At 48.2% G+C, this 13,268-nt stretch overlaps 1 protein-coding gene across 4 annotated transcripts in view; it reads left to right on the top strand.

Moving 5' to 3' along the window:
• KCNN1 (potassium calcium-activated channel subfamily N member 1) overlaps positions 1-13,268 on the top strand; it is an 89,921-nt gene that overhangs the window by 47,866 nt on the left and 28,787 nt on the right. For all 4 annotated transcript variants that reach the window (XM_080989002.1, XM_080989001.1, XM_080989003.1 and 1 more), the window contains exons 3-4: positions 338-433; positions 4,410-4,828. In XM_080989002.1, the coding sequence (XP_080845128.1) occupies positions 338-433; positions 4,410-4,828 (515 nt within the window). The remainder of the gene's footprint in view (positions 1-337; positions 434-4,409; positions 4,829-13,268) is intronic.

Below are 13,268 nucleotides of genomic sequence, written 5' to 3' on the forward strand. Positions count from 1 at the left end.
GGGGGTTGCTCATTCAGTTTGTAGGCGACACCAATCCGGGAGAGGGGGGTAGCTAATGCCGCAGAAGGCAGAATCAGAATTCAAAACGGCTCATCTGGCCTGGGAGGGAAGCCCCCAAGTTAGCACAACTCTCTTCCCAGCAACTGGTATTATTCCAATGTAGGAGGTGGGACATAGCAGCTGTTGACAGCCCTCTCCTTTGTAGATTCCCCCCCCCCCCCGCCACTCCCGAATCCTCTTCTAAAGCCATTCAAGTTGGTGTCTATCCCCACATCCTGTCTCAGTGAGTTCCTCAGTTTAACAATGCACCATGTCTCATCTCCGTTCGCCCCTCTAGGAGTCTTCATATTCATTCGCCCTCAAATGCCTCATCAGCCTGTCCACGATGATACTTCTGGGGCTCATCATCATGTACCACGCGAGAGAGATCCAGGTGAGAATCTAGGTTTTGTACGAAAGCCGAAAATATCTTATTATTGTTAACGCAGGGCTGCCCTTGAAGCTGACCCAGAAACTCCGGCAGGTGCAGAATGTCACGGCGAGGCTCCTTACGGGGTTCTTGGCGCGGGATCACATTCACCCAGTGCGTTACCAACTGCACTGGCTCCCGGTGGAGTACAGGGTCAGGTTTAAGGTGCTGGTTTTGACCTTTAAAGCCCTATGCGGCCTAGGACCCATGTACCCATGGGACCACAAATAACAACATTTTGGAGGTCCCAGGTCGCAAAGTGGTTAGATCGGTCTCAACTAGGGCCAGGGCCTTTTCAGTACTGGCCCCAATCTGGTGGAACGCTCTGTCACAAGAGACTAGGGCCCTGCGGGACTTGACATCTTTCCGCAGGGCCTGCAAGACAGAGCCTTTGGTTTGGACTCAGTCTGACCCTTATGTTTCCCTCCCCTTATGGTCTTGATTTATCAGCTACTTTTAAAATGAGGCTGCATTTTAATTTTCTTTTTCTTTCCCCTATTATGCTTTTACTCTGATTTTATTGGTGTTAGCCACCCTAAGCCCGGCTCTGGCCGGGGAGGGCAGGGTATAAATAAAATTTATTATTTATTATTATTATTATTATTATTATTATTATTACCTGCCCTCCTCCCTGTGGTCCAAGAGCAATTGAAACACGATGTTAAAAATGGTTTGAAATGACTTGCAATCCCAGGAATAAGGTGGGTCCTAAAAACATAGAATCACAAACTGCAGAGTTGGAAAGGACCACAAGGGGCTTCTAGTGCAACCCCATGAAAGGCAGGAATCCTTTGCCCAAAATGGGACTCGAACCCACAACCCTGAGATCAGGAGTCCCATGCTCTGCTGATTGAGCCTCAAATGTCAAAATCCAGGGTTAAAGAGGTGTGTCTTCAGGATTTGCTGGAAGCTGTGCAATTTAGATACCAAACACACACGGGGGGGGGGATCTCACACCTTAGGACCACCACAAAGAAGGCCCTCTCCTGGGCTGCCACCCCTCAAGCCTCTGAGGGTGGAGGGATTTCCAAGAGGGCCCTCTCTGCTGATCTGTCAGGAAGGGGCCTGAGACATTTAGGGTTTTGTATGCATGCCTCTCTTGGGAAGCGAAACTGGAGTTAGACATTTCAACGGGTCTACCATGAGTAGGGTTAGCACTGAATATGTATCACCCAGGGTTCTTAAATCGTTGGAAGGGACCACAGCGGTCATCTAGTCCAACCCTCTGCAATGCAGGAATCTTTCACCCAAGGTCATGGAGACAGCAACACAGCAAGCATCATGGCTCCTTGCCATTGTTAGTCTTCCCCTCTGTGAATTTGTCTAATCCTCTTTTAAAACAACCCGGGTTGGCACCCATCACTGTCTCCTGCAGTTCCACAGTTTAACTATGCCCTGTGTCTGTGTGAAGAAGCATTTTCTTTCGCCTACCCTGAACTGTCCAGCATTCAGCTCCTCCTTGGATAACGCCGTAGAACTCTAGTAACATGATGGAGGAAAGCTGTCTGCGACAGTCATTTGCAGCAGCAACAACAATCTTCCTTCATCGCAGCGGGTTGAGCTAGATGACCCTCTGGGGACCCCTCCAGCTCTATAGTTCTATGAAACAATATACTAAGCAAAATGGCAACGGGAACCTGCCTGTATTAGGAGAAAGGTGGCTGTGGTTTTCAAGGATGCTAAAACAGAGTGAGCAAAACCATATACCCTCCCAAATTTCTCTGATGAAAATAGGGACGTCCTAAGGAAAACTAAGGGACGTGGGTGGCGCTGTGGGTTAAACCACAGATCCTAGGACTTGCCGATCAGAAGGTCGGCAATTTGAATCCCCGCGACGGGGCGAGCTCCCGTTGCTCGGTCCCTGCTCCTGTCAACCTAGCAGTTCGAAAGCACATCAAAGTGCAAGTAGATAAATAGATACCACTCTGGCGGGAAGGTAAACGGCATTTCCGTGCACTGCTCTGGTTCGCCAGAAGCGGCTTAGTCATGCTGGCCACATGACCCAGAAGCTGTACAACGGGTCCCTCGGCCAATAAAGCGAGATGAGTGCCGCAACCCCAGAGTGGGCCACGACTGGACCAAATGGTCAGGGGTCCCTTTACCTTTAAGGAAAACTGGGACATTCCAGGATCAAATCCGAAAACGGGATGGCTTCTGAAAATCTGGGACTGTCCTTGGAAAATAGGGACACTGGGAGGGTCTGGAATGGGAGAAACCAAGAAGGTGTATCATCAACAGATTTTCTTGTCCATAGGTGGGAGCAATTCGGAAGGGTTTGCTTTGGGTGCTGTTGCTGTTTTCTCTGAACGAGGAACAGATGGGGCAGGTCTGACTTTGGGGCTGCTGCTGCCTGGAGCCATTACTCAGTCGAGCAGCCCCAGCTGGCGCCAGTGCCGTTGCCGAATGGCGAGGCGCCCGCTTGTGACACCTCACAGGCATCTAGCACCCGCCACTGAACAGCAGGGAGAATTTTCCCATTAAAATGTTTTTATGGGCTGCGTCAGAGGGCGGAGGAACTGACCCTCAGCCCTGCAGAGGTGAGGCGGAAGAGGAGGACATTTTCAAAGGGAAGCAGGTGGGCCCTGGAATGAACAGATCCTGGGTCAAGGGCTGAGAGGGTCTTTGACCTTGCTCTGCCCTTCACTGATAGATGGAGAGAGCACAACTCTGCACTCGACGAAACTCAACGTTCTGAGGTGCCAGGCAGACCTTGAAAACCACACACACTAAACAACATTATTCCATCTCGGTTTCTGTTTGCGTTCTTAAAATCCCTTGAGTTTCATGCTTCTGCGTGTCCAAAATTTGCACGACCAGACCTGTTAAAGGGTTTTTTTAAGTGAGCTGATCATCCATTCCTTCCCAGTCCCACTCTGATTTATGGCTCCATCCTTTCCACACCTGCTCAGGTGTACATCCCTCGAAATTCAATGGGTTTCACTCCCAGGTGAGTGGAGGAAGGATTGAGCCCTTAACAAACAAATCAATGAGATTGTGATGAATGTGAGCGTCTCAACCGCATAGAAAGAAGAGCATGGTGTCTTGCAGTTATTAATATTTGGGAGGGAGTAGCAGGAAAAGTTTGAGGGAGGCCAATGCCCCTCAATCCAAATCACAAAATTGTAAGTGTCACTCTTGGCGGAGGGGGATATCTATTTAATATCTATCAATCATCTGTTGTTGTTGTTGTTGTTGGTCTTGCTCTTCTTCTTCTTCTTCTTCTTCTTCTTCTTCTTCTTCTTCTTCTTCTTGTTGTTGTTAATTCAGCCTTTATTGGCATAATTTAGACAATTTAGACGCAGCTGGCGGTGTGGTCTAAACCACTGAGCCTCTTGGACTTGCTGATCAGAAAGTCAGCAGTTCGAATCCCCGTGACAGGGTGAGCTCCCGTTGCCCTGTCCCAGCTCCTGCCAACCTAGCAGTTCAAAAGCACGCCAGTGCAAGTAGATAAATAGGTACCACTTTGGTGGGAAGGTAAACAGCGTTTCTGTGCACTCTGGTTTCCATCACGGTGTCCCATTGCGCCAGAAGCAGTTTAGTCATGTTGGCTTCATGACCCGGAAAGCTATCTGTGGACCAACGCCAGCTCCCTCGGCCTGAAAGCGAGATGAGCACTGCAACCCCATAATCGCCTTTGACTGGACTTAACCATCCAGGGGTCCTTTACCCTTTTTCTTTGTTAGACAATAGAATCGTAAGAGGGGGAAGCAATCATCCACAAAACGTTGCAAATCAATACCTATTAAACACATAAAATGTATAAAAGACTCAAGAGCCACCATTAAGTAAGATCTAGAATTGGCTTTGTGCCATGCGCATTCCTTTGGCTACGAAGGGCCCTTGCCAAGTAAGTGCCCGCCTTCCTTGTTTTGGACCATGGCGGGTGTGCGGTTTCTGTACCCACAAACCTGGCCTGAACGCCATCCCTCCCTTTTTGCAGCTCTTCATGGTGGACAACGGAGCGGACGACTGGCGCATTGCCATGACCTACGAGCGCATCTTCTTCATCACCTTGGAGCTCCTGGTCTGCGCCATCCATCCCATCCCGGGCCAGTACTTCTTCACGTGGACAACCCGCCTGGCGTTCACGTACGCCACCTCGGAGGCCAACACCGACGTGGACATCATCCTCTCCATCCCTATGTTCCTCCGGCTCTACCTGATTGGGCGGGTCATGCTTCTCCACAGCAAACTCTTCACCGACGCCTCTTCGCGGAGCATTGGGGCCCTCAACAAGATCAACTTCAACACCCGCTTCGTCATGAAGACCCTCATGACCATCTGCCCCGGGACGGTCCTTCTGGTCTTCAGCATCTCCTCCTGGATTATCGCCGCCTGGACGGTCCGCGTGTGTGAGAGGTAAGTCCCGGTTCTTCTACTCCCGCCGAGGAGGGCGTAGCAGGGGAAAGGATGGCACTCACCCAGGGGGTCTTTGGTGCCCCCTTTCGCAGCCGAGGGGAAAACCAGGTTCCTGCACCCGTTGAGCTCGTTGGGTTTGCTTGGTGCTGAGTTCGAGTCTCTGCGCTTTCTCCAGGATGGAGATATCCCATCATTGCCCCCCCTGGCTTTTGCTTTTTACTGATTTGTTAACCCAAAAATCCCAAGTGCAAGCATAACAAAAAAGAAAGAAGGCCGTGTGAAATAAAGAAAACTAAAAAATGCAAACCACAAAGCATCGCAGCCTGGAAGTACAAAGATGCAGTGTGGCTGCAAAGGGATAATAAGGCATTAATTCACTCAAAGACCTACATTATCACAAACAAAATATAATAATAACACCACTATCTTTAATAGTATGAGTAGACGCAGTATATATAAAATATTAAATGTCCACAAATTTCACATAAAGTTCCAATGCAAATTAATTTTTCCTTTTGTTTTATCAACATTGCATTCCGTTTTCTGTAGGGGATTTTCATTCTATCTCATTACTGCATCTTTTATATCCTAACCGTAATACAATAATGTCTAATTATTTCTGTTGCTCGTAGTTCAAATCCTGCTCACGAATTCATTGAATTATAATATTTCTTTGAATAGCCTGGAAAATGCGTCTCTAATTCCATAAAGCAGTCGTCATTAAGTTCTCTTATTTTAGCTGTTGGCTTTTCTGATTCAACACAGTCTATCACTTTTCTTATCCATTTTTCTTCGGTGGGAACTCCTTCATCTTTCCATTTCTGTGCATAAAGAATCCTAGCTGCTGTAGTTACATACATAAACAACTCAACCGTCTTTTTGGGGGGAAAATTCTGTCCCTATAATCTCCAGAAAAAAAAGCTTCAGGGTTGTTGTTTTGGTATAATCAAACATTTTTTATTATCTCATCATTTATCAATTTATTACCACCCTTCTCCCTAAGGTCCCAGGGCAGGTTGTAACAATTAATACACAACAGTAATATTAAAATGCAATATTAAAAACAGTTTAAAGCAATACAACTACAGAAAAGGCCCCCCAAACTCCCCACAAAGTTCGTCACATAGATTAAAATTTGTGATACTGTTCAAAAATAACAGGCAACGCTGTTGGATGGAAGCCGAGGTGAATTTGGCACATTTCAATATATTCAGCCTATTATCTAATGCATACAGTAACAGCGGGTCAGAGGAGGAATTTTGGTGCTGTTAGGCTTTTAATGCAAGCCTATATCTAATTCACCCTTTCGGAAACAGTAAGCAAACATGAGCACAGAACCATCCTTCAAAATTTGCACTTATCGCAGTTTTGCAGTGAAGCTCTCCAGCCTAGTAATGCATGCAAAAGGGGGGGGGGGAGAAAAAGTTAGTGAAAATAATAAATAAGATTCATTAATATTGCAGGAAAGTCCTCTCAAAAACTTTTGTGGATCAGGCAAAAATTGCATATAAGAAAATGTGTATAAGGAGAAATTTGCACTAGAGTACTGGCAAATTCTAGTGCAAATTTCTCCTTATACTAGAGTACTGGCAAATTAGGGACGCGGGTGGCGCTGTGGGTTAAACCACAGAGCCTAGGACTTGCTGATCAGAAGGTTGGCGGTTCGAATCCCCGTGACGGGGTGAGCTCCCTTTGTTCAGTCCCTGCTCCTGCCAACCTAGCAGTTCAAAAGCACGTCAAAGTGCAAGTAGATACATAGGTACCGCTCTGGCGGGAAGGTAAACGGTGTTTCCATGCACTGCTCTGGTTCGCCAGAAGCGGCTTAGTCATGCTGGCCACATGACCCGGAAGCTGTACGCTGGCTCCCTTGGCCAATAAAGCAAGATGACCGCCCCAACCCCAGAGTCGGTCACGACTGGACCTAATGGTCAGGGTTCCCTTTACTGGCAAATTGGTATGAGGGCATTAAAAATAAGGTAAAAACTAAACTATTATTACTAGTAGTATATTAATAGTATTTATTTATTTCCTGCCCTTCACCAGCAAGTTCCAGGGCAGGTTCCAGCCATTTAAAATTCAGAAATATTATAATTATTATTATTATTTTGCCACCCATCTGACTGGGTTTCTCCAGCCACTCTTGGCAGCTCCAACAAAATATTGGAAACACAACATTAAACTCTTCCCTGTGCAGGGCTGTCTTCAGGTGTCTTCCAAAAGTCATATATTGTTTATCTGTTTGACATCTGATTAAAAACAGCTAAATCTGATTATGGTCACAGGAATGAGGCCCTGAAAGCACACATCTCAGGTGTCAAATGCCTGGAGAACTGAGCTTAAGTCTTGGGAGAAATCGAGGGAAACAGAAACAAATTCACCTCTCCCTCTTTGCGCCAGATCTGGGCTTTCCCCTCGGCTGTGTCAGACCTAAGAGGGTGCCCCACACTTTCCAGCAGCCCCCCCCACCGTGTTTGTCTCTGTGCCATTCGTGTGTGTCGTTTGCTTTCTGGACTTTTTGCCCTGTTTTTCCTCCGGCCTGGAAACTGCTCAATAACGTGCTGTTGTTGTTGTTGTTGTTTTTCCTCCTCTCCAAACCGCTGTGCTTCTCGTAGGGACAAACTGTGAGTTCCGATTGGCTAGCAGCTGGGTAGACACAACCCTTGCACGGAGGCCAAGACTTGCTCAGAATTTAAGATTAGCTGCAGCTTGCGGGATTAGCAGTTTGGGGTGTCGTCTGTGGGGGGGTCTGGGGTAGAGGAAACCCTGGGTGCTGGTGGTGGTTGTGAACTTTGAACAGAATCCCAAAGCTAATCTAGCTTTCGGAAGGAAGCTTTGTCCATCTATCCATTCATCCATATGTCCTTCCTTCCTTCCTTCCTTCCTTCCTTCCTTCCTTCCTTCCTTCCTTCCTTCCACTTCACCACCTCAACCTTCCCGTCCAGAGAATTTACTCCTCCCAAAAGCTTTATATCTCCCAAAATTCTCCCCATTTAACCCCTCCCATCTTAAGATGTTTGCATTCCTAGCTGATTGGTCCTTCTTTCTCAAGAGGAAACAACGCGTGCATGCAAGATCTTGCCCTTGTCATCCTTCGCGTCTAAATTGTGCATGGCACACACATGCAATTTACTTAAATTGTTTCGTCCCCATCTTCCTCATTTGTGATGTGTGCAATGGAGGATCTGTCCCAGACCCTCTCCCTTCAAAACTGCATCATGATGAAACCTTCCAGAACACCAGATAATGAAAGATGTCCATCAACTTAGGAAACCTTACTGCAAAGGCAGTGAACCTTAGTCCTGGGGATAAATGCCTCTCTGTCTGACCCTCAGGACAATCTCTAGGCCACATCCTCCTCTCCTCAGACCACTCCAATCACTCACCACTGCTTTGCTCCCTCCCTTGGGTGTTCTTGCCTGGCTGGCTGTAGGGATGGGTATAGAAACTAAGAGAGGATATATTTCTTAGGTATTATCCATCTGGAAGAACCAGATGCACAAAAACAGGATGGGGGGTTCCTGGTTGTACCTGTGAAAAGGATCTGGGGTCTCAGCAGGCCACAAGCTGAATATGAGTAAACAGTGTGATACAGCAGCAAAAAAAGAGGGAATGCTATTCTAGGTTGTATAACGAGAAGTCAAGTGTCCAAATCGAGGGAAGAAACAGTACTGCTCTATTCTGCCTTGGTCAGACTACACCTGTGTGGGAATGTTCAGGGATGCAGGAGAGGATATATTGTTTGATTATAGCCTTTCCAACTTGCGTTAACAAGTTCACAATTTAGCAGAGTAACATTCCCCTGTTTAAACTCGCAGCGGATGCGTTTGCTCAGGCTCGCTAAAGCCTCTATAATAACTGCTCTGGTATTTCCCCCTTATTCCCTCATAAAAGATAAGACACGGCACAGTCTTCTATAAAAGTATAAAAAGAGTTTACTCACTCACATTCTGTTCACAATCGGATCCCAGAAGGCAGACTTAGCTTAGAAAGGTAACACACACCTGGAAACTATCCCATAAAGAGACAGTCCCTTTGTCCTCTCTTGGCCAAGAGAGCATCTTTGGCTAAGCTGCTGTTGCTTCTTCGATGCATGTAGTCAAAGAGAGAGAGGTGGCTGCCCTGCCCTGGGCTTTTGTCATTACCTGCACAGGTGAGGCCACGCACACCTCTGGTCACATGCAGAGGAAGTCTGTCCCAGCCCAGGAGGAAACAGGAAGTTTACCTGCTGGCTGGACAAACATTCCTCCCCATGTGTAAACATGTTCACTCTAGGAATGTTGTACTTGACTGCTCTTGTGTTTCACATCCCACAACCTGGAATCCTGTGTGCAATTCTGGGTGCCACAACATGAGGAGGATGTTGGCAAACTGGTAGGTGTGCAGAGGAGGGTGGCCAAGATGATCAAGGGTCTGGAGACCAAGCCATATGAGGAACGGTTGAGGGAATTATATCCAATGTATGTAGCCCAATAAAGAGAAGACTGAGAGGAGATATGATGGCCATCTTCAAATATCTGTAGGGCTGTCACATGGAAGAGGGAACAAGCTTGTTTTCCCCTGCTCTGGAGTGTAGGACTGAAACAACGGATTCGTGTTACAAGAAAAGACATTCCAGCTAAACATCAGGGAGATGTTCTGACTGCAAGAGCTGTACAACAGTGGAACGATTGCCCTTGGGAAGTGGTTGACTTTGAAGGTTTATGGGGATGGCCATCTGTGATGGATGCTTTTGCTGAGATTCCAGCATCCTTTCCAACTCTACGAGTCTATGAAAAGAGGATTAGGAAAAAAATCACAGAGCAGGAGATGGCTAATGCTGAAACCCTGCCACGTTGGCAATGTTCTGTGTCCAGTGTCTGAGCTCCTGAATAGCAGATGCTGGAAACTGCAGGAGGGGAAGAGTAGCCACGTCCCTCAATTTCAATGGGCCTACTCTGAGCATGGCAAACATGGGCTAAAACCCAGTTCCCCCTTCCTGCCCACCTCCTCCAAACCCACCCCACATCCTTTCGTCCACAAAAGCTGGTGCCCCCATAAATCCTCAGCCTTTAAGCTGTCCCGAGGCGGCGGCGTCATTTCCTGGAAATTTATCACGGCTGCCAGACAAGCATTCAACCTTGAGAGGGGAGCGAGGAGGGGGGTGGCCCGGTCTCCTGCGCCCTCGTTCTCTTCTTGGCGCAGCAGTGGCTGGTGGTTGAGGAAGAACCCCCTTAGATGCCAAGATGGAGAAGCACCCCGGAAGCCCTTTCGTGAACACCAGGAGCTCAGCCAGCGCGCCATGGATTTTTTTTCAGGGCTGCCTGGTTTTCTCTGTGCGAGGAAGCAGTGAGTCAGGCCACACTCAGCCGTGAAGGGAACCGAGAAGGCTGCGTGATTCAAGCGCACATGCACACCCACTGCCAGAGGAGAGCCAGAGGAGGCTTTGATCCCTTCCTGGCCCAGTGATGCCTGCTTTTCACAGGATCATAGAACTGCAGGGACCCTGAGGGTCATCTAGTCCAACCCCTGACATGCAGGAACCACAGGTTTTGGGGGGTTGGGGGGGAGAGACAGAACTGCCAGACAGCTATATCTTGCCACCCCTGTTTATCATCGTCATCATCATCGAATCATAGAATTGGAAGGGGGACGCCAAAGGTCATCTAGTCCAACCCCCTGCAATGCAGGGATTACATCATGCCACCCCTGTTTATCATCATCATCATCATCCTCAAATCATAGAATTGGAAGGGGGACCCCAAGGGTCATCTAGTCCAACCCCCTGCAATGCAGGAATCACAATTAAAGCATCACCATCATTATTTATGGCCCAACTTTTCCCCTGGGACCGGGACTCAAAATTAAAACCAACGCAGAGAAAATGCAGAAAGCTAAAGATCTATCGGAGATAGCAGTTAGGGGGAAAAAAGCAATTAAACTATGACAGAACTGAGAACAATATAAAACCGCATCTTTGCAAGCTAGCAAAGCTGATCTAGCGAAAGCAACATAGCGCCATTGAAAGTCCTTTCCTGGGAAGCAGTCAGATTTTCCACAATGCACATCCTGCATTGCAGTTGTGGGGTTGGACTAGATGACTCTGGGGTGGCCCATGCTTCTGACTCTGCAGATTCCCCCGCCACCCCTTGCAACCTTTTCCGATGTTCCGAGCAAAATGTTCAACGGTTCACAACCGCCGCTACCCTTCCCTGGGCAAGGAGGGCTGGATACACCTATGGGGGACGGAGAAGGTCTGGGGGTCCACTAGCTTGAGCTTTGCAGGGTGAATAGAAAGAAAGAAAGCAGCAATCCTAAATTCCTCCTCTTAACATTGCTTGGCGTAGTCAGGCTTGTCTGGGTCTTTCTGTTCCTTTAGTTTTTTCCCCTCCTGGGGGACAAATTTCTGCATTCCTCTATCCCAGTCTTACTCCCTGCATGCCACTCCAAAGCACCCTCTTCTTCGCTAACTTCCAGTGCATCTTCCGAAATCCACCACGCTCCATGCCGGTTCTTTTCCAAGGTCGGGGAGGAGGTTATTCTCTCTCTTTTCCTTTCCTTCTCCCTTCCTTTTTTGCCTGCAGCGATTCGCACTGAAGGGTTTTGCTGAAAACCGTGAACTTTCTTTACTCAGGCCACACAGTTCACCTGCGGAACTCAGTGCCACAAGATGTGGCGGTGGCCACTGTTTTAGTCAGCTATAGAAGCAGGGCGGGCAGAAGGCAGATAGGTATTTGCAGGGGACGCTGCAGTTTGTGCATTGATTACAGACACAAGTGATCAGATAAAATTTTGCCATGCTGAATTGATCTCTTCGGGAAAACCGTACAATTTAACAAGGCAAAACTCAGAGAGCACAGTTGTGGGTCTTATTTTAGTGGAAATTGGTAGACTATTGAAGAGGAGGAGTCAACTGCTGGTAGCCATGGTGTCTTAATAGAACCTCCTTGATCAGGAACAGTCTATCTCTAAGTAGTAATTGCTGGAACAAGCAGGTCTGGCATGCAAGCCCAGTTTTGTCGTCCCCCCCCCCCCCAAGGATGTCAGAAGTTATCTATTGGATTGCCAGGTGGTTTGATCCAGCCAGGCTCCCTTGTATTAAAGACTCGTCACACTCATTGAACTTAATAGACCTTTCTAATTTAGGCCACATTCGTACAATCCTTTTAAAGCACCATTTTAAACATTCATGGCTCCCTCCCCCCCCCCCCAAAAAAAACAATTCAGTGTGTGTACGAGCAGGAAGGTGTACAGAGGAGAACGACCAAGATGATCAGGGGTTCGGAAATGAAGCCTTATGAGGAACAGTTGAAGGAGCTGGGGATGTTTAGCCTGGAAAAGACTAGACTGAGAGCAGCTAGGATAGCCATCAAAAATGGGGGTGGAGACACTCCTTCAGGCATATGGGGCCAAGGCAGTTGAAACATTTAAAACTTCCCAATAGAGGGCTGCCTTCTGATGGGAGGGCATTCCACAGGGAGGGGGCCACCACCAAGAAGGTCCTCTGCCTGGTTCCCTGTAGCTTCACATCTCACAGTGAGGGAACCGCCAGAAGGCCCTCAGAGCTGGAACTCAGTGTCTGGGCTGGACAATGGGGGTGGAAACGCTCCTTCAGGTATACTGGGCCAAGGCTGTTCAGGGCTTTAAAGGTCAGCACCAACACTTTGAATTGTGCTCAGAAACATACTGGGAGCCAGTGAAGATCCTTTAGGACCTGTGTTATATGGTCCTGGCGGCCACTCCCAGTCCCCAGTCTAGCTGCTGCATTGTGGATTAGTTGTTGTTTCTGGGTCACCTTCAAAGGTAGCCCCATGTAGAGCGCATGGCAGTAGTCCAAGAGGGAGATAACCAGAACCATAGCTGTCAACCTTCCCTTTTTTGCAGGAAATCCCCTTATTCCAGCGCCACTTCCTGCTGCTATCCCAGATTGTTAGATATCCTGTAGACTGTCCCCGGGACAGGTGAGGCTGCTGATCCCTTATTTTTGAGGCTGCTGACCCCTTATTTTCAAATCTGAAAGTTGACAGCTATGACCAGAACATGGACCACTCTGGGGAGACAGGGAGCAGGCAGGTAGGGTCTCAGATGGAGCTGGTAAGCAGCTGCCCTGGACACAGAATGACCTGTGCCTCCATGGACAGCTTTGAGTCCCAAATGGCCCCCCGGCTGCGCACCTGCTCCTTCAGGGACACAATTACCCCACTCAGGACCAGGAAGTCCCCCACACCTGCCCGCCCCCTGTCCCCCAGAAACAGTCCTTCTGTCTGGTCAGGACAGATGCACTATTCCCCATTTCTTCTGAATATACCAACCCTAGTTCTGCAACATTGCAAGGCCTGCGCATTCCTTGCCCACCCTGGTGAGAGGAGCCCTGGGCTCCTGCCCTGAAGGCGCTGCCACCTTCCAGCGAATCAATAGCAATCCTAATTAGCACCACGAGCAATTAAGTCACACTTCCCCCCAT

Source organism: Podarcis pityusensis (assembly GCF_964106645.2).
Source record: "Podarcis pityusensis genome assembly, chromosome: 18".
Taxonomy (NCBI): Eukaryota; Metazoa; Chordata; class Lepidosauria; order Squamata; family Lacertidae; genus Podarcis; species Podarcis pityusensis.